The 26,400-nt window shown below is 48.7% G+C and overlaps 1 protein-coding gene across 4 annotated transcripts in view; it reads left to right on the forward strand.

Moving 5' to 3' along the window:
• The window catches only part of RNF220 (ring finger protein 220), a 299,679-nt gene that overhangs the window by 251,863 nt on the left and 21,416 nt on the right, over positions 1–26,400 (forward strand). For all 4 annotated transcript variants that reach the window (XM_040360959.1, XM_040360958.1, XM_040360961.1 and 1 more), the window contains exons 9-12: positions 17,344–17,440; positions 19,751–19,837; positions 21,024–21,079; positions 21,651–21,729. In XM_040360959.1, the coding sequence (XP_040216893.1) occupies positions 17,344–17,440; positions 19,751–19,837; positions 21,024–21,079; positions 21,651–21,729 (319 nt within the window). The remainder of the gene's footprint in view (positions 1–17,343; positions 17,441–19,750; positions 19,838–21,023; positions 21,080–21,650; positions 21,730–26,400) is intronic.

Here is a 26,400-nt window from a genome sequence, read left to right on the forward strand (position 1 = left end):
CCTGCCAGTGCCATCTGCTAATGCCAACCAGCCAGTGCCACCTGCCAATGCCATCCAGTGCCACCTGCCAATGCCATGCCAACTAGTGCCACCTGCCAATGCCAACTAGTGCCATCTGTTAATGCCATCCAGTGCCACCTGTCAATGCCATCCAGTGCCACCTGCCAATACCATCCAGTGCCACCTGCTAATGCCATCCAGTGCCACCTGGCATTGCCAATGCCATCCAGTGCCACCTGCCAATGCCACCCAGTGCCATCTGCCAGTGCCATCCAGTGCCACCTGCTAGTGCCACCTGCCAAGGCCATCCAGTGCCACCTGCCAATTAGTGCCACCTGCCAGTGCCATCTGCCAGTGCTAACTATTGCCAATTAGTGCCACCTGCCAGTACCATCCAGTGCCACGTGCCAATTGGTGCCACCTGCCAGTGCCAATTAGTGCCACCTGCCAGTACCAATTAGTGCCACCTGCCACTGCCACCTTAGTGCCACGTGCCAACCAGTGCCACCTGCCAGTGCCATTCAGTGCCACCTGCCAATCAGTGCCATCTGCTTTTGCCAATTGGTTCCATCCAGTGCAATCTGCCAGTGCCAATTAGCGCCACCTGCCAAAAAATAAAAAATCGGCCTAAAATATCGGCCGCAAAAATCGGCATCATATATCGGCCATCGGCCGCCCCAAATTCTAAATATCGGCATCGGTATCGGCCAGAGAAAAACCCATATCGGTCGACCTCTACTACATACCACCTGAAAAAGCCCTGCAGTCTTCAGTGTGAAAGCCTGAAGGCTTTCACACTGGAGCGGTGCGCCAGCAGGACCGCTCCAAAAGTCCTGCTAGCCACATCTTTGGAGCGGTGAGAGGAACGGGGTGTTTACCGCTCCGCCGCCGCTCATTCCTATTGAAAGCAAAGGGGAACCGCGGTAATACCGCCGGCAGAGGCGCATTGACGGCAGTATTAAGCCTTTTTCGCCCCTTAGCGCGGGTTAAAACCGCGGCCGAAAATCTCGGTAAATACTGCCAGCACACCTCCTGCGCCCAGTGTGAAAGGGGCCTAAGGGCGGATTGCAGACGCTATTTTTAACGCTATAGCGCCTGCAATACACTCCAGTGTGAATGGGGTCCAAGCGCCTCACCAGCAGCTGGCTCAGGCTCTCAGCATGCTGCTCCCGTCCCCTCCACAGCCCAGCACTCCAGGGGCAGAGCAGAGAGCGCTGACTGACGGTCACCACTCTCTGAGAACTGTGTAATTGATGGTGTTTGGTCGCTCAGTTCGCCGGGGGACAGATGCAGCATCAGATCGATCCTGCAGACATCTAGTATTTTATTTTTTCCTATCCATTATTTATCTTTTAATACAAAGTGACACATGTAACGGGAAGAACGTCCGTGTCTGCAGAGCCTCGTACACAAAGAAAACTGTATTCTGAAGAAACAACGTTTATTCCCGGCTGTACAGAAATGAATGTTTAGTTGTTTTTTGAAGTGACATTCGGTGTTCATAGTCCACATTTGGAGAGCCGATGCGTTTCTGAACGCTCCTTAGCCGTTCTCTATGGACTCCATTTAATGTCCTCCATTATTGAAGTGCTGCTTCCTTTGTAGAGAATTTGTTTTCTTTCAGCTCAGAGAAAATCTGTAAAGTGAATCTAAAAAGCGATCGTGTTATCTGTGCTCAGGAGGAAAGCGCTGTCATCCCTTAAATGGCTTAACGCACATAAAAGGAGACGACATCGAGCCGCGTTCAGCCTGGCGCTCACTGATTGGCCTGTCAGTGATTGGCGGGACAATGGCTCTGGATCTGCGGATTAACTCCTCACTGGTTGCATGTGTGCAGGTTTTCTTTAACTCGTAAGATGCAAATTTGTTTTACCAATTTGGACCCTGTAAGCTTCCGTGCCAACAGGCAGCATTTCCTCACAGCCACCAATTAGGTTTATGCAAAAATCTCAACGTTTGAAAGGCCGTGTCGTGGATTTACCCAAAAGTACATACATGTGGTCTACAAATGTGCTTTCTGGACGGGGTGATGATTTTGGGACTTGATTTTGAAGATGTCGTCTCTCTTCTTGATTGGTCACCGGGCCTGAGCACTGCGTCGTAGGAGGAGGTCAAATGCTCACCCATACCTGGATGCAGCAGATCTTTTCTATCGGCTCTGATGGCGGCACAGAGATGGTGAATCGCAGACCAGGTGAGTATAAGGGTTTGGGGGTGGGTGTTGGAGGGACGGTAAAGCGGTTCTGAATGTTTAAGGTTTTTTACCTTTTAAAGAGGAAGTAAACTCTGATGGGTTTTACTTTTTGTTTCCCTGCAAAGGTAAAGCATAATGGGCTAGTATGCATCACATAGTAGACCATTATGTGTCACTTACCTTTTCGCTGGCTGGAAGTGTCCATTCTTCACCCCCTCTTCCTTCCGGGGGGGGGGGGGGGGGGCGCGAACCCCTGGCTCTGAAAGGCTGGAGTCGCGTGATGTCAAGTGCGCGTGGGAGCCGCCAATCCGGCATTACCTCAGCTTGAAACGGCACAGCGTGCCCTTTCTAGTGTGCTCATGCACCGAATGCGCGTTAGACACCACCGTACAGGGAATTGTAAATATCTAATAAACTGTACAGGTTTAGGAGATATTTCCAGCATCTACAGGTAAGCCTTAATCTAGGCTTACCTGTAGGTGAAAGTGGTCTGTATGGGGTTTACAATGTAATGTATTCTATGCATTAAGTTTAAAAAAAAAAAAACACCTGGGTCCAGCAACCCCCCCCGCCTTATACTTACCTGAGCACCAATTTGATCCAGTCATATGCATGAGAGCAGCAGCTTTCCCTACTCCTTATTGGCTTACACAAGAGCCAATGGAATATATGTTGATTTCACAATCTGCATTGGCTTTACTGCCTCTGTTCCTGTCCTATGTGCACTGAGCTGGTCCTATATGTTTAGATTTCAGTCCATAGAACAGGAACAGAGGGGGAGCAAAGCCAATGGACTAAAACCTAAACATATGGAAATAGCTTAGTGCTGATAGGACAGGAACAGAGCCAATCAGCACTGAGCTGGTCCTGTACTTTAGATTTCAGTATATTAGCTCTGATCCCTCTGTCCTGGTTCTATCAGCACTGAGCTGGTCCTATGTGTTGGATTTTAGTCCATAGGACAGGAACAGAGGAGCAGAGCCAATCCGCACTGAGCTGTTTCCATATGTTATGGTTTCAGTCCATTGGATCTGCTCCTGTCCTATGGAATGAAAGCCAACATATAGGACCAGCTCAGTGCTGATAGGACAGGAACATAGGGAGCAGAGCCAATATACTGAAATCTAACGTATAGGAACAGCTGAGTGCCGATTGGCTCTGTTCCTGTCCTATGGACTAAAATCCAACATATAGGACCAGCTCAGTGCTGATAGGAACAGGACAGGGGAGCAGAGCTAATAGACTGAAATCTAAACAAATAGGACCAGCTCAGTGCTGATAGGACGAGGACAGAGGAGCGTAACCAATATACTGAGATCCAACAGAGGACCAGCTCAGTGTTGATTGGCTCTGCTCCTCTGGTCCTGTCCTATCAGCACTGAGCTGGTCCTCTGTTGGATCTCAGTATATTGGTTCTGCTCCTCTGTCCTCGTCCTATCAGCACTGAGCTGGTCCTATATGTTGGCTTTCATTCTATAGGACAGGAACAGAGGAGCAGAGCCAATGGACTGAAACCTAAACATATAGGACCAGCTCAGTGCTGATAGGACAGGAACAGAGGAGCAGAGCCAATCAGCACTGAGCTGGTCCTATATGCTGGATTTCAGTCTATTGGCTCTGCTCCTCTTTTCCTGTCCTAATAGACTGAGATCCAACATATAGGACCAGCTCAGTGTCGATTGGCTCTGCTCCTCTGTTCCTGTCCTATCAGCACTGAGCTGGTCCTATATGTTTAGGTTTCAGTCCATTGGCTCTGCTCCTCTGTTCCTGTCCTATAGAATGAAAGCCAACATATAGGACCAGCTCAGTGCTGATAGGACGAGGACAATCAGCACTGAGCTGGTCCTATATGTTGGCTTTCATTCTATAGGACAGGAACAGAGGAGCAGAGCCAATGGACTGAAACCTAAACATATAGGACCAGCTCAGTGCTGATAGGACAGGAACAGAGGAGCAGAGCCAATCGACACTGAGCTGGTCCTATATGTTGGATCTCAGTCTATTAGGACAGGAAAAGAGGAGCAGAGCCAATAGACTGAAATCCAGCATATAGGACCAGCTCAGTGCTGATTGGCTCTGCTCCTCTGTTCCTGTCCTATCAGCACTGAGCTGGTCCTAATATGTTGGATTTCAGCCTATAGGACAGGAACAGAGGAGAAGAGCCAATCGGCACTGAGCTGGTCCTATATGTTGGATTTCAGTCTATTGGCTCTGCTCCCCTGTCCTCGTCCTATACGTTCGATGTCGGATGACAAACTTTGCTGGTTGCGGTATACATTCTTGTAATGTCGCTTTTATCTCGCTGTGCGTGTCCACCGATGGGACAGACGTAATAAATACTATTTGGAAGTTGTCGGATGAGTCTCGGTGTGGAGGAGACACGAGCGAGAAGTGAGCAGTATGTCAGTCTATCGATCGCACCTCAGCCAGGAGCAGGAAAGGCACATGCCTCTAAGCACAGGCAGCAGCGTGCTTAATGTGATTGAAAGGCAGTTAAAATGGCGGTGACCTTTTCAGGGAAAATTAGATTGCCTGCCAAGAGTGGTTAGAGGGAGTGATAACGCCAGCTTGAGGAAACTGTCCGGTTGGATTGTAGGTGAGAGAGGAAATGTGTGCGCCCCTCGATATGTGATACACATGGGGGGGGGGAGCCGGTGTGTCTCCTACAGGGGGAGGCCCTCCCGGCGCTGATCGTACCCTCACCGGCCAGGTGTTGGGATAACTTGGATGTCGGCAGATTTCAGGTCCGTCTAACCTTTGTGCGGCCATTTTTATAGAATTGTTCCAGGTTATAGCAGTGAAAGGACAGCGGCTCTAATCTTTCCTGACACTAGAAATCCTCCTCAGGTTGCTTTCTTTGCAGAGAAGTTCACGTCAAACCCAATCTGCTTCCCCACCGGCAGACGTGAGGCGCCCAAGTGCGCCGGCTGCGTCCAGGTCCCCGTCAGTCAATCACCTTTCAGCCTCGCTGCCGGGGCTAAGATGGCAATTTAGGGGAAGGAAAGTGGATCATGAAATTGCTTTCCATTTGGAAAATCTACTTACAATTTTCACTTTGAGGAAAGTTTGTCCCAGAGGAGCGGCGGAGGAGAGAGAGAGAGATACCGGAGGATGGGGGAGACGTTCTACCATCTGCTCAACTGAATACAATTTACATAAACATTACAATTATTTATTTTTATTATTTTATTTTATACATTTCAATTTTCACACTTTTTTTTTTTTCTGCTTTTGCGATTGGGAAAAAAAATTAAAGCTCGTACTTTACCTTCCCTGGATTTTCTCCCCCCCCCTCTCATCAACGTGGCAATTTTTTTTTATTATTTAATTATAATTTTTTTTTTTTTATGAAGCTTTGTAGTCCAATGTTTTGTCATGAAAAAGAAAAGTGCACAGAAAGCTCTGAAAAGAAAGGGCCTCTTGGTCCCCTTTCACACTTTCAAAGTCACATGACAAGTCGTTCCCTCGTGATTTCCAATCAGTACCGTTCATATCTATGCGACTTCAAGTCGCAGCCCCTGCACTACTTTGGTCCAACTTTTATGCAACTTGAGGTCCATAGACCTCAAAAGTTGCGGCAAAATCGCACAGGAGTAAAAGGGGCCTTAAAGAGGAAGTAAAGCCTGATGGGTTGTACTTCCTCTTTGTTCCCTGCAAAGTAAAAGCTTAAAGCGGATGTTCTGCCAAAAAAAAAATATTAAAAGCCAGCAGCTACAAATACTGCAGCTGCTGACTTTTAATATAAGGACACTTACCTGTCCTGGAGTCCAGCGCCGTCCGCAGCAGAGGACGAGCGATCGCTCGTCACCCTGCTGCTCCCCCCCTCCATCCACGCTGAGGGAACCAGGAAGTGAAGCGCTCCGGCTTCACTGCCAGGTTCCCTACGGCGCGAGTCGCGCACCGATTGGCTCCCGCTGTGTGCTGGGAGCCGAGTATTCCCAGCACACAACGGGGGGGGGCGACGGGATGTGACGCAATTCCCGTCTTTTGCCCGTGAATGCCGGGCCGGAAGTGGGTGCAAATACCTGTCTTTAGACAGGTATCTGCACCCCCCTCCCCCTGAAAGGTGTCAAATGTGACACCGGAGGGGGGGAGGGTGCAGATCAGCGCGACTTCTCTTTGGGGTGGAGAACCGCTTTAATGGGTACTATGCCTTGCATACTAGCCCATTATGTGCCACTTACCTGCAGAAGAAACCCGCAATGTCCCCTCTCTCTCTTTCATCGTTGTCCATCTTCAACCCCTCTTCCTTCCGGAACCGTGGACTCCGGCTCTGCTATTGGCCCGGAGTTGCGTGACGTCACAGCACGGGCACTATAGAGACGGCACGGATCCTGCCCTTTTCTTTAGTGCGCATGCGCCGATTATGTCGGCGCCGGCTTCTATGGCGCATATCCCCTAAACCGTGTGTGTGTGTGTGTGTGTGTGTGTGCGTGCGAGCAGAAGGAACCAATTGGATGTTTCCTGTCATTTTGATGACTAAACCTGATTGGCCGGTTTGGATGCCTATTGGCGCGTTCTTTCTAGAATGGATCTGCTTCACCTTCTGCTATCAGATGAATATTCCTGCAGATAAGCAGACAAAGGCCGCTGGTTTGGTGTCAGTTAATTGCTGTGATGTGCAGCCCCTCTCTCTCTCTCGCGCTCTCTCTCTGGTAATCACTTCTCAACATTTTTGCCTTTTTTGCTCCTTTTCTAAATAACTCTGGCAGGTTGTTATCCTCCTCTGCGCAAGCTGATTGGCCGTGCAGCTCTGTGACTTTTAATTAAAGAGCTGGAAATGTGTATAAAAGCTGCCAGCAATGACGGGAGCGTAACATGAGCTGCGAGGGAGAGAATTTCCCCAAGGACGGGCCCCGCTCTAATGGAAAGCCTCTCTCCCCTCCTGCACTGCCAACCGGGGAAGCCAATGACTAAATAAACCCGATTACCAACCTGGCTTCTAAATTAACCAGACAGCACATTTCTCTCTCTTTCTCTGCGGCTCCAACAAAGACATGTCCTGCCTCTCTTATCCGCCTGCCCCCCCCCAACAAAGACACGTCCTGCCCTCTCACCGCCTGCCCCCCCAACAAAGACACGTCCTGCCTATCTCATCCGCCTGCCCCCCCCCAACAAAGACACGTCCTGCCCTCTCACCGCCTCCCCCCCCCCCCCAACAAAGACACGTCCTGCCCTCTCACCGCCTGCCCCCCCAACAAAGACGTCCTGCCCTCTCACCGCCTGCCCCCCCCAACAAAGACACGTCCTGCCCTCTCACCGCCTGCCCCCCCCCCCCCAACAAAGACACGTCCTGCCCTCTCACCGCCTGCCCTCCCCAACAAAGACACGTCCTGCCTCTCTTATCCGCCTGCCCCCCCCAACAAAGACACGTCCTGCCCTCTCACCGCCTGCCCCCCCAACAAAGACGTCCTGCCCTCTCACCGCCTGCCCCCCCCAACAAAGACACGTCCTGCCCTCTCACCGCCTGCCCCCCCCAACAAAGACACGCCCTGCCCTCTCACCGCCCCCCCCCCCCAACAAAGACACGTCCTGCCATCTCACCGCCTGCCCCCCCCAACAAAGACATGTCCTGCCTCTCTTATCCGCCTGCCCCCCCAACAAAGACACGTCCTGCCCTCTCACCGCCTGCCCCCCCCAAAAAAAGACACGTCCTGCCATCTCACCGCCTGCCCCCCCCAACAAAGACATGTCCTGCCTCTCTTATCCGCCTGCCCCCCCAACAAAGACACGTCCTGCCCTCTCACCGCCTGCCCCCCCCAACAAAGACACGTCCTGCCCTCTCACCGCCTGCCCCCCCAACAAAGACACGTCCTGCCCTCTCACCGCCTGCCCCCCCAACAAAGACACGTCCTGCCCTCTCACTGCCTTTCCCCCAAAAAAAGACACGTCCTGCCCTCTCACCGCCTCCCCCCCCCCCCCCCCCCCAACAAAGACACGTCCTGCCCCCCCCCCGCCTGCCCCCCCCCCCCCCCAACAAAGACACGTCCTGCCCTCTCACCGCCTGCCCCCCCCCCCCCCCCCCCAACAAAGACACGTCCTGCCCCCCCACCGCCTGCCCCCCCCCCCCCCCCCCCAACAAAGACACTGCACTCTCACTGCCTTTCCCCCAAAAAAAGACACGTCCTGCCCTCTCACCGCCTGCCCCCCCCAACAAAGACACGTCCTGCCCTCTCACCGCCTGCCCCCCCCCCAAAACAAAGACACGCCCTGCCCTCTCACCGCCTGCCCTCCCCAACAAAGACACGCCCTGCCCTCTCACCGCCTGCCCTCCCCAACAAAGACACGTCCTGCCCTCTCACCGCCTGCCCCCCCCAAAACAAAGACACGCCCTGCCCTCTCACCGCCTGCCCTCCCCAACAAAGACACGCCCTGCCCTCTCACCGCCTGCCCCCCCAACAAAGACACGTCCTGCCATCTCACCGCCTGCCCCCCCCAACAAAGACACGTCCTGCCTCTCACCGCCTGCCCCCCCAACAAAGACACGTCCTGCCCTCTCACCGCCTGCCCCACCCCAACAAAGACACGTCCTGCCTCTCTCATCCGCCTGCCCCCCCAACAAAGACACGTCCTGCCCTCTCACCGCCTGCCCCCCCCAACAAAGACACGTCCTGCCCTCTCACCGCCTGCCCCCCCCAACAAAGACACGTCCTGCCCCCCCCCCCCACCTAGGTGAGTGCCAGTGCCATAAAATCCACTATCTCTAATTTTAATTTTATCGACAAATATTATAAAAAAAAAAATTTTTTTTGGTACTTTTTTTTTTTTTTTTTTTTACCATCCCTATTTTTTTTCTACGAAACTTCTTAGCGACCCCAATTTATACTTCTTTTTTAAAAGCGGAGGCCCTAGAGAATACAATGGTGGGTTTTTCAATTATCATTTTTTTTTATTTATTTTTTTGTCGCACAATATTTGCACAGCATTTTTCCAAACGTGGTTCAAATCTAAACTCTGTGCAGCGTTAAAGCGGAGTTCCACCCAAAAAAAAAACTTCCCGAAATCAACGGCATTATACATCAGTGTGTGTGTGTGTGTGTGTGTTTGGTATCATTTTTTTCTTTTACTCACCCCTTCAGCACTGTTATGGGGTCCTTTGTATTCGCTTTCCTCAGCCCCCGTGCTCGCTGGAGATGTGTGTCTTCATTTCCCAGAAGTCAGTGGGCAGCGCCGAGGGCTTCGTTGCCATCACAACGGGGCGGGCACTTCCGACGAAGCCGCCCGTTGTGATGGCAATGTTTTTGAAGTGTACGCCGTTGTGAACCGTACATACTGCGCATGCGTGAGAATGGGGGTGGTGCATGCTGATTATTCAGCAGCACCGAACCCCGGAAGTCTATGCTGGCGGGCTTTCGCCTGCCCACAAGCAAGATGGGAACACCCGAGCATAAGGAATTTGAGGTAAGTTTTTAATTTAAAGATTAACTAATGCAATGCTGTTTACAACACAAGCCAGTGCAAAAACAATAACATATAGTAATAACAGATATATTTTTAACCACTTCCTGCCCGGCCTATAGCAAAATGACGGCCGGGCGGTGGTTCATTTATCCTGACTGGACGTCATATGACGTCCAGCAGGATAACGGCCACCGCGCTCAGTGGTGCGGTGTGTCAGTCTGACACACCGATCTCGGTAAAGTGCCGGCAGAGGCTCTTTACCACGTGACCAATCACGGCTGATCACGATGTAAACGGGAAGAGCCGTTGACTGGCTTTTCCTCACTCGTGTCTGACAGACGTGAGTAGAGGAGAGCCGATTGGCTGCTCTCCTGACAGGGGAGGTCTGTGCTGATAGTTTATCATCGCAGCCCCCCCCCCTCGGATCACTGCACAGGACCACCATCAGTATGCCGTCCAGGGATGGGCATCCACACTGGAGCACCAGGAAAATAACAATCTGTGCCAAGGCAGCTGCCAACCAGTGCCACCAGGGATGCATATCAGTGCCACCTCATTGTTGCCATCTTATCAGTAAAGGAGAAAACGTACTTATTTACAAAATTATTTAACGGAAAAAAAGAAAATTATTTTTTTCAAAATTTTCGGCCTTTTTTTTTATTATCTGTATAGCAAAAAATAACCGCAGAGGTGATCAAATACCACCAAAAGAAATCTCTATTTGTGGGAACAAAATGATGATAAAAATTCTGTTTTAGGTACTGCGTAGCACGACCGCGCAATTGTCATTTAAACAGCGACAGCGCAGAAAGCTGAAAATTGATCTGGGCAGGAAGGGTGTTAAGTGCCCCCCCCCCAAGGTATTGAATGGGTTAAAAATAAAAGATTTGTGGTTGGAACTCGGCTTTAAGGATCCGTCCTCCCAGACAGGAAGAAAGAAGTCTGCCCTGCGGATGTATTGTATCCCCATTATACCTTCTCGCTCCTGTTCTCTGTATCCAGAATGGGAGGACCTCTGTTACTGGTTACACATTCCGGCTGTACAGAAGTCTGCAAGTGCGTTCACATCCGCCCGCCGCATGTGGCCCCTTGCCAGCCCTGCTTTGTGAATCAATATGCTGATTAATTGATTAAATTAACAGTGAATTTCATTTTGCTGGCAGGGTCATAAAAAAAATCTAGTTTTGGGTTAAAGAGTTGCTCCCCCCCCCCCCTTCCTTTAATGAAATGTAGCATTTCAACACTTGCATATTTTCACTTCTGCCCTGTAAAAGCAGAAAGGCTTTTCGGTGTGTCATTAATTAGAAGTCGGCCCAGGGGCCCGCTGTGTGCTCTGGGCTTGTTGCTGGGATCTGGTGTATGATTTCCAGCTGTTCTCCAGGCGAGCGCCGAGTCCTCAGGTGCCGGGACATTTCCCCCCCCCTCCTCCCCGCTTTAATGCTTCGCTTTTTTGATTGCCCGAGTTGTTAAACTGCTCTGATCCCTTTCCTGTCAGCACTAGTTATTTCTCCAGAAATGTGGAGTGCTCGAGAAAATAAAGCCACTGCTTTAGGTAGAGCTTACGTCCTCCTTCCTGCCTGCTCACTTAACTGGCAGCCTGCCTGCAGGTGGGAGACTGGAAAGGACGCTCGGTAACAGTTTTCTCTTTTGTGATGATGTGGGGGGGGGGGGGGCCCAATTTTAAATAAACATTATTTTTTGGTGGTTGCAAGAGACACCTTACATATCGGGGGAAATGAAAGGAGTTGTAAAGAAGAAAAAAAAAATGTCACCTTAATGCAATCTATGCATTAAGGTGAACAAACTTTGCCCCCCCCCCCCCCCCCCCCCCCAGCCCCCGTTATACTTACCTGACCCCTCGAAAGTCCCGCGCGGTCCCGATGTCCTCTTCGCCGCTCAGCCTGGCTGCTGATTGGCTAGAGCAGATGGATTGAAAGCAGCCATTGGCTAGCGCTGCTGTCAATCACATCCAGCGGCGCGCCGAGGAGCGGGGCAGAGTGATACAGTGAGCGGCTATGGCCACCCGCTGTATCACGGGAGCACGCCCGCAATTACTCACCACCATGCGAGCTCTCGCATGACTGTGTGGTTAGTAATTGCGGGGAGGACCAGAGACAGCCGCTGAGGGACCCAGAAGACGTGGATCGGGGGGCCACTGTGTGCAAAGTGAACTGCACAGTGGAGGCAAGTATAACATGTTTGTTATTTTAAATGGAAAATGACACTTTAAACCATGGGTCTTCAAACTATGGCCCTCCAATTGTTAAGGAACTACAATTCCCATCATGCCTAGTGATGTCTGTGAATGTCAGTGTGTTACAATGCCTCATGGGATGTGTAGTTCCACAACAGCTGGAGGGCTGTAGTTTGAGGATGCCTGCTTTAAACAATAGAAAGGTACCGCACTCTTGTAATTGAAGAATTCTCGTAATAAGAGCGTTTCTTGATATCTGCACCCCTGTTAGCTATTTGTCTCCCTTTCTGTCCACGTTGCACAACAGGAATTTAAAGGAAACTTGCAGCAATTAAAAAAAGAGGGTGAGTCCCCCCCCCCCCCCTTCTCATTAGAGGGGTCTTCATCAGGAGGAGGGAGGTGCTGCTTCCTCTATATAGATCTTTATATCACGAGAGGGGTCACCAGCAAGAGGAGGGAGGTCCTGCTTCCTCTATATATATCTTTATATCACGAGAGGGGTCTTCTATATAGAGGAATCAGGACCTCCTTCCTCCTGATGAAGACCCCTCTAGTGATATAAAGATCTATATAGAGGAATCAGGACCTCCTTCCTCCTGATGAAGACCCCTCTAGTGATATAAAGATCTATATAGAGTGATCAGGACCCCCTTCCTCCTGATGAAGACCCCTCTAGTGATATAAAGATCTATATAGAGGAATCAGGACCTCCTTCCTCCTGATGAAGACCCCTCTAGTGATATAAAGATCTATATAGAGTGATCAGGACCTCCTTCCTCCTGATGAAGACCCCTCTAGTTATATAAAGATCACCATATCGCTAGAGGGGTCTTCATCAGGAGGAAGGAGGTCCTGATCCCTCTCTATCAGTATTGGAAAACCAGAACGTCACATACATGCCTCCAGTAGATTGACGCGCCGTACTGTAAAGCAGGTCAAAGTTTTTTGCTTTTCCTGTGTATTACGAGTTGTTTTTTTCAGCCCAGTAGTTGGGCGCTCTGTGGGATTTCTGAACAAGTGCCCCCTCCTGAATCCATGTGAGGAACCTCTGAAAAGCAGGACAATAGGTCGTCCTTGCAGGTAGGAGATGTGGTTATGTTTAGAAGAAGTTGTCCTAGATTTTTTAGAGTTGAATAAGACGCGGCTCTGCTTGTGTTCAGTCCGACTCCAGCTGTGGCGGAACTATGAATTCCCGAAAAAGCAGCCGCGGTTCACCTTTTTATGCTTTTTAATCAAACCTCTATTGCCTCGTATCGGCCCATCTCCGGGGTCTGAGGCTTGTAGTCTGAAGCCCGCACTTCCAACAAAGCCTGTTTTTTTTGTTTTTTTTTTACACCTCCGGACCAAAATAAATAATTCGACTGATCGGCTTGCCCGAGATGTTGTTGTGTTAGAAGCAGCAATGTTCTCTGTGCTGAGTTACAAAGCAGTTTGTTGATTTTTGTGGAGAGACCGCAGCAATCCCGCAGTGTCAGGACGGCCGTCAGAGGGGCCGCGGTGTAAGTGATCCTGATGGGTGGGCTCTGATTGATGAGAGAAGTTTGTCTCCAAAGTGACAGGAGGTTTATAGAGGTGCCACTCAATGCGAACGCGGCAATTACTTGTCGGCTCACCTGCCGAGCAACGCCGGGAAGAGGAGAGCTGCAACTTTGTGTTTTTGCACCAACTCTGTGCGTTTTTCATCAATCTTTATTAGTCAACCTCTTCCTCTCAAAGGTAAAACATTGCTGCTTTTCCTCTTTTTTTTTTTTCCTCTTTTTAAATAATTCAGACTGGAATGTGACTTCTAGTAAGTAGGATGTGGCCTACAAAGAGTAAGGCAATTGTAGAAAGAAAATGATACTGTGTGTTCCTTATTATGTATTTTATATCCCTCTCATGGGCAAGGTTGTGGTGTTTTTTGTATTTATTTTCTTTTCAGAATGTTTTATTACATTTATTTTTTCTAAATTTTAATTGCTTTTCCTACACCATTGTAACAATTTCAATAAAATGTAAAACATTAGGGTTAGGCCTTAGAGTTTCCCATTGAAGGGTTAGGGTTACTTTTAAAGCAGGAGTTCACCCAATTATGTTATTTTTTCTCTTTTCCCCTTAGATTCCTGCTTGTTTTGTCTAGGGGAATCGGCTAGTTGTTTTAAAATATGAGCCGTAGTTACCGTTTTCGAGATGCATCTTCTCCGTCGCTTCCGGGTATGGGTCTTCGGGAGCGGGCGTTTCTTCTTGACAGTCTTCCGACGGTCGCATCCATCGCGTCACTAGTAGCCGAAAGAAGCCCAACGTCGGTGCGGCTCTATACTGCGCCTGCGCACCGACGTTCGGCTTCTTTCGGAAAATCGCGACGCGATGGATGCGACCGTCGGAAGCCTCTCGGAAGACTGTCAATCAAAATAGGAACGCCCAGTCCCGCAGCCCATATCCGGAAGCGGCGGAAAAGATGCATCTCGTAAACGGTAAGTACGGCTCATATTTTAAAACAACTAGCCGATTCCCCTAGACAAAACGAGCATTAAGCTAAGGGGAAAAAGTATATTGCAGGGGTGAACCTCCGCTTTAAGTAATAAAAGGGTTGTAAAGTAAATTTTGTTATTTAAAAAAAAAAAAAAAAAACCCTTCCCAGTATCCACATCACCAGTGATATCTGCGCTCCAGTAAACACAAAGCTCACTCCTCATTATCCATGTCACCAGTGAGATCTGCTCTCCAGTATCCATGTCACCAGGGAGATGTGCCCTCCAGTATCCATGTCACCAGGGAGATGTGCCCTCCAGTATCCATGTCACCAGGGAGATGTGCCCTCCAGTATCCATGTCACCAGGGAGATGTGCCCTCCAGTATCCATGTCACCAGGGAGATGTGCCCTCCAGTATCCATGTCACCAGGGAGATGTGCCCTCCAGTATCCATGTCACCAGGGAGATGTACCCTCCAGTATCCATGTCACCGGGGAGGTGTACCCTCCAGTATCCATGTCACCGGGGAGGTGTACCCTCCAGTATCCATGTCACCGGGGAGGTGTGCCCTCCAGTATTCATGTCACCGGGGAGGTGTACCCGCCAGTATCCATGTCACCGGGGAGATGTACCCTCCACTATCCATGTCACCAGGGAGATGTACCCTCCAGTATCCATGTCACCGGGGAGGTGTACCCTCCAGTATCCATGTCACCGGGGAGGTGTACCCTCCAGTATCCATGTCACCAGGGAGATGTGCCCTCCAGTATCCATGTCACCGGGGAGATGTACCCTCCAGTATCCATGTCACCAGGGAGATGTACCCTCCAGTATCCATGTCACCGGGGAGGTGTACCCTCCAGTATCCATGTCACCGGGGAGGTGTACCCTCCAGTATCCATGTCACCGGGGAGGTGTGCCCTCCAGTATTCATGTCACCGGGGAGGTGTACCCGCCAGTATCCATGTCACCGGGGAGATGTACCCTCCAGTATCCATGTCACCAGGGAGATGTACCCTCCAGTATCCATGTCACCAGGGAGATGTACCCTCCACTATCCATGTCACCAGTGAGATGTACCCTCCACTATCCATGTCACCAGTGAAATGTACCCTCCAGTATCCATGTCACCGGGGAGATGTACCCTCCAGTATCCATGTCACCAGGGAGATGTACCCTCCAGTATCCATGTCACCGGGGAGACGTACCCTCCAGTATCCATGTCATAGATGTACCCTCCAGTATCCATGTCACCGGGGACATCTACCCTCCAGTATCCATGTCACCGGGGAGATGTACCCTCCCGTATCCATGTCACCGGGGAGATGTACCCTCCACTATCCATGTCACCAGGGAGACGTACCCTCCACTATCCATGTCACCGGGGAGATGTACCCTCCAGTATCCATGTCACCGGGGAGATGTACCCTCCAGTATCCATGTCACCGGGGAGACGTACCCTCCAGTATCCATGTCACCAGGGAGATGTACCCTCCAGTATCCATGTCACCGGGGAGATGTACCCTCCACTATCCATGTCACCGGGGAGATGTACCCTCCACTATCCATGTCACCGGGGAGATGTACCCTCCAGTATCCATGTCACCGGGGAGACGTACCCTCCAGTATCCATGTCACCAGGGAGATGTACCCTCCAGTATCCATGTCACCGGGGAGACGTACCCTCCAGTATCCATGTCACCGGGGAGACGTACCCTCCGGTATCCATGTCACCGGGGAGACGTACCCTCCGGTATCCATGTCACCGGGGAGACGTACCCTCCGGTATCCATGTCACCAGGGAGATGTACCCTCCAGTATCCATGTCACCAGGGAGATGTACCCTCCAGTACACATACAGATCACTCTCCAGTATCCACCTCACCAGTGAGATCTACTATATTTTTACTCTTGTTTTAATTTTATCTGCATTTTGTGCAGATATTATTATATTATTATCCGACTGAGATACAGGAGAGCGTTTAATCACGCTGAAATATACCTGGCCAGTGTTCTCATTTGTTGAGTCCAAACAACAATGATCCAGTGTGTCCCTCCTATATCCATCCACGTCTAATGTTCTATCCAGACACCTTTACACTCATTAGATTGGACAGGTTGGTGACGAGCTCTCTTCAGCTTCATTGAGATGTGGAAAATTCTAAATCCAATGTCATGTATTTCCACCATTCTGTACTGCCGGTCCCGGCACACTTTTACTAGTAGATAAGAATGAGAGGTTTGCTTCCTGCACATGTGCAGATTATCATTTCTCTTCCCCCTCATCACACATCTCATTCCAGAGCTCTCACAAAGGTCAGCCTGTTTCCAGCCTCTCTGGCAGCCTCGATGAGACTCCCCCGTCGCTGGGAATGGAGGTGACAGGGTGGGGACACGGAGGGGTTGCAGAGTGTCACCCTTCCACGTCTGCTATCCTTCACAACGACAGAAAAACACCGGCTAGAATTGGCTCGGTGTCCAGAGTCGAGCGCTTTCAGACGTCAAATATTTGAACAGCTGCTGGACGTTTTCACTGGCGCACGCACAGAGGCGACAGCAGGAAAAGCCGGGGTCATCCTCCGCAGGGACGCGGGTTTTAAAACTGTCACCAAATGTTTAACACTGGCAGAAGGCTCCGTGGGTAGTTTCCTTCACCTTGATTTCTGGGAATAGCCGTCACCTGGACATGCGGAAAAAAAGCTTTTATGAGAATGTTAATCACATTAATGATCATCTGGGTGAAGACTTGCCCTGAAACGTCACATCAATTCCTTGCTTCATTTTATTGGATTCTCGGAGAGCAGCGCTGATTGTTGGAAACATTTCTGAATGTTCTTTTATCTGCCGCTTCATACGTTTCATTTTCTTTGTCTGCCGGCCTGGAACTCTGGAACCAATCACCGCTGTGAAGGCTCCAGTCTGCAGATCCGTGGATCTCGTGCCACCCGTTCATTTGTAGGCGTGGCCTGTGTTCCCCAGACTGCTTCTGATTTGTAGAATTTCAGACCCAACTAGTCTTAAAGGGGGTGTAAGGTGCGTGTTTAATACCTGGAAAGATGACAAATGTTCTTTACACGTTTTTTGATTTTCTTCATTCCTCAGGTTCCGGTTTTATCATGTGCAGCAGTAAAGAAACGCACGACAGCGACGCCGACTTGGACGTTGATGGCGATGACACACTGGAATACGGCAAAGCACAGTATCCTTTCTTTTTTTTGTTATTGAAGAGATCGGGGCTGACACAACGCCCCCCCCCCCCCTTCTGTCTCCTCCATGTCCTGTGTCTGATCTTCCATATGTAAACAGTTCTCTCCACAGCCAGTGTTTAAACAGCGGCCATATTTACTGCGCCACCTGCTGCCCTGCTGCGCCTTTTGCCAAAACACATTCTGCGAGCCGTGTCATAGCATGTGCTTCTGTGACCAGGTCGCCGTCTGCCATTCTGGAGGCCGCCGCCGCTACTAGGAAGACATGTTGTCTTGTTTTTTTTTTCTTTAAACAAGCAATTGTCTGGGGGGGGGGGGCTGTGTTCCATGAACTCTGTTCACATCACGGGCGGGACACAAGAAAAGCGCAGTAGCATGATGTTACTTTTTCAGTCATTTCTCCAGATGCTCAAAAGAACTGAGAAATCCTTCAGACAGACATAAAAACACACAGTGGGTGCAAGAAAGCCCAGCACTAGAGCTGCACTGGCAGATATAAAAATCCAGATGGGCACCGAGCAGCCCCCCCCCCCCAAGCTGAGTGTGTAATTCAATATCCTGTTTTTTTTTTGTTTTTTTTCTGTGTACCCCCCTCCTTCCTCAAGTGTCCCTGTTTTGTAGAGAGCGAATGCACCAGAGCTATTGTGCCCGGCAATAATCTGACTAAATTCTAATTTATTTTTTCCCCCAGTGCCTTTGGTTTTCTTTTTTTGATTAAAGGAAACCTGAAAGAATTTGAATTTCGTCCCCCCAAAAATGTGTTGCGCGTGTGTGTGTGTAATCTAAATGGGGGTTCCCAAAACTTTCTAAACAGGGCTAGTTTATGTTCCTTTAGGAGGGTGGGGGGGGCTGGATTGCAGAAAATGCCCCTGTATCAGTGGGAGTAAACCATGCCTCATCCTTGGTACTGAGTGTAACAAAATACATAGTGCCCCATCCTTGGTGTCAGTGGGAGGAGTGGTGCCCCATCCTTGGTGTCAGTGGGAGGAATGGTGCCCCATCCTTGGTGTCAGCGGGAGGAGGGGTGCCCCATCCTTGGTTGTCAGCGGGAGCAATGGTGCCCCATCCTTGGTTGTCAGCGGGAGCAATGGTGTCCCACCCTTGGTGTCAGCGGGAGGAGGGGTGTCCCACCCTTGGTGTCAGCGGGAGGAGGGGTGTCCCACCCTTGGTGTCAGCGGGAGGAGGGGTGTCCCACCCTTGGTGTCAGCGGGAGGAGGGGTGTCCCATCCTTGGTGTCAGCGGGAGGAGGGGTGCCCCATTGATGAATAGTAGAAGTGGGAGGAATTGTACCTCACTGTTGGTGTCAGTGGGAGGAGTGGTGTCCCATCCTTGGTGTCAGCGGGAGGAGGGGTGTCCCACCCTTGGTGTCAGCGGGAGGAGGGGTGCCCCATTGATGAATAGTAGAAGTGGGAGGAATTGTACCTCACTGTTGGTGTCAGTGGGAGGAGTGGTGTCCCATCCTTGGTGTCAGCAGGAGGAGGGGTGTCCCATCCTTGGTGTCAGCGGGAGGAGGGGTGTCCCATCCTTGGTGTCAGCGGGAGGAGGGGTGTCCCATCCTTGGTGTCAGCGGGAGGAGGGGTGTCCCATCCTTGGTGTCAGCGGGAGGAGGGGTGTCCCATCCTTGGTGTCAGCGGGAGGAGGGGTGTCCCATCCTTGGTGTCAGCGGGAGGAGGGGTGTCCCACCCTTGGTGTCAGCGGGAGGAGGGGTGTCCCACCCTTGGTGTCAGCGGGAGGAGGGGTGTCCCATCCTTGGTGTCAGCGGGAGGAGGGGTGTCCCATCCTTGGTGTCAGCGGGAGGAGGGGTGTCCCACCCTTGGTGTCAGCGGGAGGAGGCGTGCCCCATCGATGAATAGTAGAAGTGGGAGGAATGGTGCCCCAGAGCGGGATAAAGACCCGCAAATGGCCACATCTGGCCCTCAGGCCGCAGTTTGGAGCCCATTGATCGAAATAAAGCAAAATAATTCCCGCTTGGGAATACCATTCATGTACACAGATACCGATCGGTCTCCCAGAAATGTGCTTTATCCCTGTTGGTGGCGATGTGGTGTCAGCCCTGCCCCCTACTCAACCATCCCCAGTGTTTCCTTCTCCACAGTATAGGGACTAATTGACTTGTAGCCCAAGATGAGACCCGGGAGGGGAGAGCGCAGGACACGTGTCACTCGGCCGGTAATTTTTGCACTTATTGAACAGATATAACAAATTCCTTCTAATGGTGGATAACAGTCCAAGAGGGAGCCAATAAGATGATTGTTTGGAATGTCTGAGCGGACGTCTGTTTTCCTTAGCGACTTGTCATCTAGGTACACGGAAGCCGACATCATCCCATGTACTGGGGAGGAGCCTGGAGAAGCCAGGGAGCGGGAGGCACTTCGAGGAGCCGTGTTAAAGTGAGTGCAGCTCTTTGTATGACAATTAATATTGGGGGGGGGGGTGCACTGGGGTCACCTCCTCTTCATAGTGGTCTTTCCACCCTGCTGTGTATGAGGATTGTCACTTTCCAGCGTGTTCTATGTACGGGGACAGGCAGGACAATCCACTCCTATAATTCCTATTAGTGGTGTAGACTAAAAAACATAGGAGAGGTCCGACTGCATTCCTTGTACTGGAAATACTCTGATTCATCACCCACGTGTCTACTATCACCACAACAAGAGTAAAGCACCTCCTCCCAACCCCCATCTGTGTACGTTGCAGAGATTGTAACAAACTTTGTTGCAGATTTCTACCTTTTTGTTTATTCTGAAGAAATAGCCGTTTGTTTCTCTGTGTCCATGTGTGGAGTAAATATGAATGAGAGCGACTTTACAATTGTCAATCAGCTGCTGCACCTGCAGGGTTCTAATGAAGAAAGTGGCAGGGTCTGCATCTCTTTAGATGTGATTTTATGTTGCAGGGGATTCCCAACGTCTGACTTGTATTTTAGTGCAGCCTTCTGGGAAAATTTGTGAGCCAATCACACAAGCAGGAAATGATATCTATGGAGGGCGCTCTGTATTTGTACAAAACGTCTCCAGGTGGCCATTTTTCAGAAAATTCCAGCGCTGCAAATCATCTTCTTCCTCTTTTTTTTTTTTTCTTATTTTTTTCTTCTTTTTTCTTCTTTCTTCTTTTTCTCCTGTGCATCTTTGCACAGAAACCAATCGCCTTCCGGGTTTTGTTGTCAAAACTTCATTTAACAAGCTGAAGTTAGAAGCTGATTGGCTCCCATGCGGAGCCGCACCAGATTTTGTGTACTCCAGTTTTAGTCAATCTCTTCCACTGTGTGGGTGTATGGATGTATATATATATTCACAAAAGTAAGTACACCCCATTCTATCTTTTCATGTGACAACACTGAAGAAATTACCCTTTGCTACAATGTACAATTGACACTGTTCTACAAGCTGTACACTCACTACTTTACATTGTAGCAAAGTGTCATTTCTTCAGTGTTGTCACATGTAAAGATAGAAGGGGGTGTACTTACTTTTGTGAGATAATGTGTGTGTATCGCTTTGAAAGGAAAGAACCTCATATTGTGTCGCATATTAATATATTGAATCTTCACTAATGGAATGATCTTTCTTCTTGCAGTGGTGGGACGCCCAGCACCAGAGTAACAACAGAATTCTCCAAGTGGGCCAGTGATGGTGAGTGTCAGCTCTGTGACCCATAACATGGCGTCATCTCTCGTATTCCCAGACACACACACATTCAGATGTTGTTATAAATACAAAATACTGTCGGATGGTTTAGAGTGGCCGGTGTATGGACAATGTTCCCGAATTTAAAAGGCATACCTGGTGTGTGTATTGTGGTGATTTGCATTGTGGTATACTGTACATTGTGGTATACTGTACCATTGTATACATTGTGATATGCTGTACATTGTTTACATTGTGATATGTATGTAAATACACAGTAATGACATTCTCGTTATACTGAAGACACAGATAATGAGAGGAATGGTGTAACATGTGGGAGGTGCAGGGTGAGATATAAAGGGGCCGTCTCCACCTCTGGTACTTTGAGTTGGTGATCTGGGAGAAGTTCTCAGAGTGAAGTCTCAGCTACTGATCAGCTTTGAAGTCTTTGGATTAACATGGCAGCCAGGAAACGAGCATGTCCGGACAAAGCGAGGTGTGCAGTGGCAGCCGCCGTACTCTTAGTATAGGTTGTTGTTATTATTGGTAACGTTTGATCTCGTTTGTCTACTTCTAGAAATGCCATCGACGAGTAACGGGGAGAACAGTAAACTGGAGGCCATGCAGAAAACATGCAAGAACAGCGACATAGAAAAGTGAGTAGTGACCCCCGAGCATCGTGTGAGTTCAGCATTTGAATAAACCAAGCATAAAAAACCAATGTAACGTCTCAGAACACCCCAAAAAAAAGGTGAATTGTGTTAATGGAGTTCATGGACATGTATACTGCGCCGGCAGTAATGAGACACTCGTATGTCTGTTCAGGGGAAAGAGAACCGTGTCTCTTGTTAAGGATCTGAATGGGTAAGGTGACAGGGTCTCTTTAACCTCTCGCCATTCACCTAACTGGGAATGTATGTCATTGCTTCGATGTTACATACCGTTGTTATGACAGCAGCCGCCACAACCCCGGTATAGGTTTTCCCCTTAGGCGGCCGACTTTCCAATTAAATAGTGGGCCCTTCACTGCGACATCAGGAGAGGTGCTCCCGCCACTTCCCGGTCGATTCCAAGCTTCCCGGAGCCGTCGGTAAGCTTGGAACCGATCCAATGCGGCCAATGGCCAGGCAGGAATGTGAGAGCAAGATGGGCCCTACTCGGCTCTATGCCCTTGGAGGACCGGAGCAACCTCTGACATCACTTTGGGTCCTCGGGCAGATCGACAAGATTTATTTTTAGCTTTTTAAAGGTAAATGTGAGATCTGGGGTCTTTTTGACCCCCAGGTCTCGATTAAAGTGGACCGTCAGTAATTTTTTTTGATCTTTCCATCTATAAAATCTCCTGCCCTTGTTGTTGTTTTTAACTTTGGATGCCAAAAATTGTATTTATTTTTTTCTGCCAGTAAATTTATTTTTATTTTAAAACAAAGCTTTAGATCGCTTTATATATATATATATATATATATATATATATACACATATACATACACACACACATTTTTATATATATATATATTTTATTTATTTTTTAAACAAAGCTATAGTATTGCTTTAATAAAAAAAAAAATATATATATATATATATATATATATATATATACTTACAACTCTCTTATTTTTATATATTTATATGAGAGAGTTGTAAGTAATTTTTTATTTTTTTGCAGAAAAGGGGCGGGTCTTGAAGTGGTAATCTTGGTTATATCCTATACACATTTTTCCTGGTTATGTACAAAGTTTTTCAGTTTATCTCCTAAATGTGTTTTTCTCGCTCTCCGGCGGTGACACCGTTTGGATAAAGAGGAAAACCAAAGCCTTTTAAAGATAAATTAAACCTGAGAATGTTATTGATGATCCAGATTTCAGCCGGTGACGTGACACCGCCAGAATAATTGGGCTTCCCGTTTATCCTTCCCGGAGATCCATGTGAAGACACGGCTAGTTGTAGTTGAGTTGTTGATATCTAGTGATAGATGGTGCAGGTCCCATTCATCACTGCCGGTGTGATGTCCCCTCCGCACTCCGGAGTCATCAGTCGTCCTCCTCATGGGACAGTCTTATTACTATCTTAGGAAGACTGGATTTCCCGGTAATAAATAGTTCCAGCCTGCGCCTGCCCGGACATTCTGCCCCAGGTGGATGTGTATGTGTGTGTGTGTGAGTGTATCTGTTAAATGAATTGATGACTAGGCCCAGGCCTTGGCGAGGGAGGGCTCGGCAACCATCTGCCTGCTAACTACTCCGCCGCCGAGCCGTGATATATGGCGACCCGGCCCGGCAGGCTAAATTGATTCATCTCCAGTTTCTGTTTCTTAATCTGGAGCTAAATTGGTTTCATTTTTCTTGTTTCCTTGTGATGGTGGCAGAGGCGTCGAGTTCTTAGGCTAGGCCCTGAGCGCCTTCATTTTTCATAACACGGCGCCGCGCGTTCTCCTAAAAAAAAAAAAATCCTGCTGTTTTTTATTGTTTCACGTTTTCAGCCACACGATTAACATTTACCAAAACAAATGCGTTTAGCGAGCTTTGCTTCATCACCTGTGTCACGGCGTCTTCTCTCTTCTTGAGCGATCGCTTCATTGTGAAAATCTACTCGCAGTCATTACACATCCTGTGACCGGGGGGGGGGGGGGGGGGGGGGGGGGGGGGGGACGTACGCGGCTAATGAGCCTGATTATCTGCAGTGATGGGTCAGCATTGACCCCCTTGTCATGAGCCGCAGCTGTTGCCGGGGCCCCATCGCCTGCCGTTCCTCTGCAGATTTGTTGTAGGGGGCCAATGAATGTTTTCAACCCCAAATGGATTCTGGAATATCCTTCTTTATTAACCACTTCTGCTCTGGAAGGTTTAAACCCCCCCCCCCTTCATGACCAGGTGATTTGTATTTTATTTTTTGCTATTCAGTACTGTGCTACTTCAACTGGTAATTGTACGGTCATGCAACGCTGTACCCAAATAACATTTTTATAAACAAATTAAATACAATTTCTCTTTCGTTCATAGACGGACACAGCCTTCATTGACATTAGAGAACCACCCCTGGTAGGAAGAAGCATAACCCTAAGGTCAATGAAGGCTGTGTCCGTCTATGAACTCAGAGAAATGGATTTTACGGTGAGTACAAAAATCCTTTTTTTACCGCTAACTTAGCACAGCTACAGTGTTAAAGTAGCCTTAATGGGACTGTGATAGTGTGGTGAACAATCTGACACTAACTGACACTTTGTTGGAACTGCTGCTGACCATCGCCAATGACCCCAATACAGTGATTAGTGCTAATACTATACACTGTACTAATGTCACTGGCTGGGAAGGGGGGGGTTATCTAGGGGCAATCAAGGGGTTAAATGTGTGCCTAACATTGGGGTTTACTTCCTCTTTAATTAGGGCGGATTAGGGTACACCAGGGGGTATTAAGGGAATACATGGCAGCAATTATTTAAATACAACTTGTCAGGTTGCTTTATGAATGAAACAATGGATTCAGACGTAACAATGTTTAGTTGTGGCGCTCTCTCCTTTCTGATCAATGTTTATAAACAATGTTACTTTTTTTATTTATTTTTTCCAACTTTTTTATTCAAATTTTTCACTTTTACAACTTCCAAACATACATCAAACTTAACACTGGTTTTTCAAAATATGTTTTTAAATTCCAGGTTTTTATTTCAGAAAATCTCCAGCAATAACTATATACCACAATAAAAATAATACTAAAACAAAACGGCAAAAAAAGAAAACGGAAAAACCTCCCTCTCACCTCCACCTTCCCAAATTATCACTGTAGATCCTCCCATCCCGTTTAACACATCTCCTATCCAACCTACGTTTTACCCATCTATTTTCTCCTCTTTTATTCTATAATATAAAACAATGTTACTTTGTATCTGCCCATCTGAACGATGTTTATAAACAATGTTACTTTTGTGTATCGCTCCCAAATCTGAACAAGGTTTATAAACAATGTTAGTTTGTGTATCTCTCTCCATCTCCCATCTGATGAAAGGGGTTGTAAAAGTACAATTTATTTTTTTATTTTTTCCTGAATATCTTTCTTTCCCTCAGTGCCGTCGTCCTTCACTTACCTCATCCTTCCATTTTGCTTTTAAATGTCCTTATTTCTTCTGAGAAATCCTCACTTCCTGTTCTGTCTGTAATTCCACACAGTAATGCCAGGCTTTCTCCCCGGTGTGGAGTGTCGTGCTCGCCCCCCCTCCCTTGGACTACAGGAGAGTCAGGACGCTCTCTACGTTGCAGATAAGGAAAAGAGCTGTGTGTTAGTGGGGATCCTGACTCTCCTGTAGTCCACGGGGAGGGGGGTGAGCACGACACTCCACACCAGGGAGAAAGCCTCACATTACTGTGTGAAGTTACAGACAGAAGAACAGGAAGTGAGGATTTCTCAGAAGAAATAAAGAAATTTTAAAGGAAATGGAAGGATGAGGTAAGTGAAGGAGGACGGCACTGAGGGAAAGGAAGAGATTTAGGGGGGGGGGGGTGGATTGTACCTTTACAACCCCTTGAATGTTTATAAACAATGCTACTTTGTATCTGCCCATCTGAACGATGTTTATAAACCAATGTTACTTTGTATCTCTCTATCTTCCATCTGTTGAATGTTTATAAACAATGTTACTTTCTATCTCATCAATGTTTATAAATGGTGTCAGGTGATCATGTTTTTGTAGGACACAAATTCTACAGCTGCTTTATTTACATTTCACCTCCCGGCTGTCATTTTGACAGTCAGAAATTGCTGGGGATGGAGAGTAGGACGGGATGTACTATATATGTGCTTGGATAAAGTTTTTTTTTTTTTGGTGTGTGGGCGGCACATCCAACATTCAAAGCCAGGTAAACTGTAAATGCCGTGATTCGTCCATTGTGAGGCTTCAGGAATCAGCAGATTTGTATCGGCGGCGTTCTCGCCAACTTGCCGAAAGGCATTCGCCTTCCATTTTGTCGGAGCTCCTCCTCCTCCGGGGTCACGGGGCAGAATCTTAATTCACGGTGTCACCGTTCAATTTTTGCTTTTTGCCACCAAACTAGATTGCAGGGCAGGGGATGCGCTCGGGGTGACTCGCCCGGCAGGTCACCTCTCATTTGTTTTCCTCAATTTTGTGTTGTCATAAATTCATTCCAGCTGCTTGCGGTCGATGAGTTTATCTCCGTCAGGGCAGGGAGCCGGCTGCCCGGTATGATGTATGACACGCGGCGCCTGTGCCAACCTCTCCATGAATCACTCCAGCTGTTTGGTGTCAGCATGAAAGCAAACAGGACAGCAACGGCCGGGAGAGTGCCGAGTGCTATAGGAAGAGACATGACGCACCA

Source organism: Rana temporaria, chromosome 7 (genome assembly GCF_905171775.1).
Source record: "Rana temporaria chromosome 7, aRanTem1.1, whole genome shotgun sequence".
NCBI lineage: Eukaryota > Metazoa > Chordata > Amphibia > Anura > Ranidae > Rana > Rana temporaria.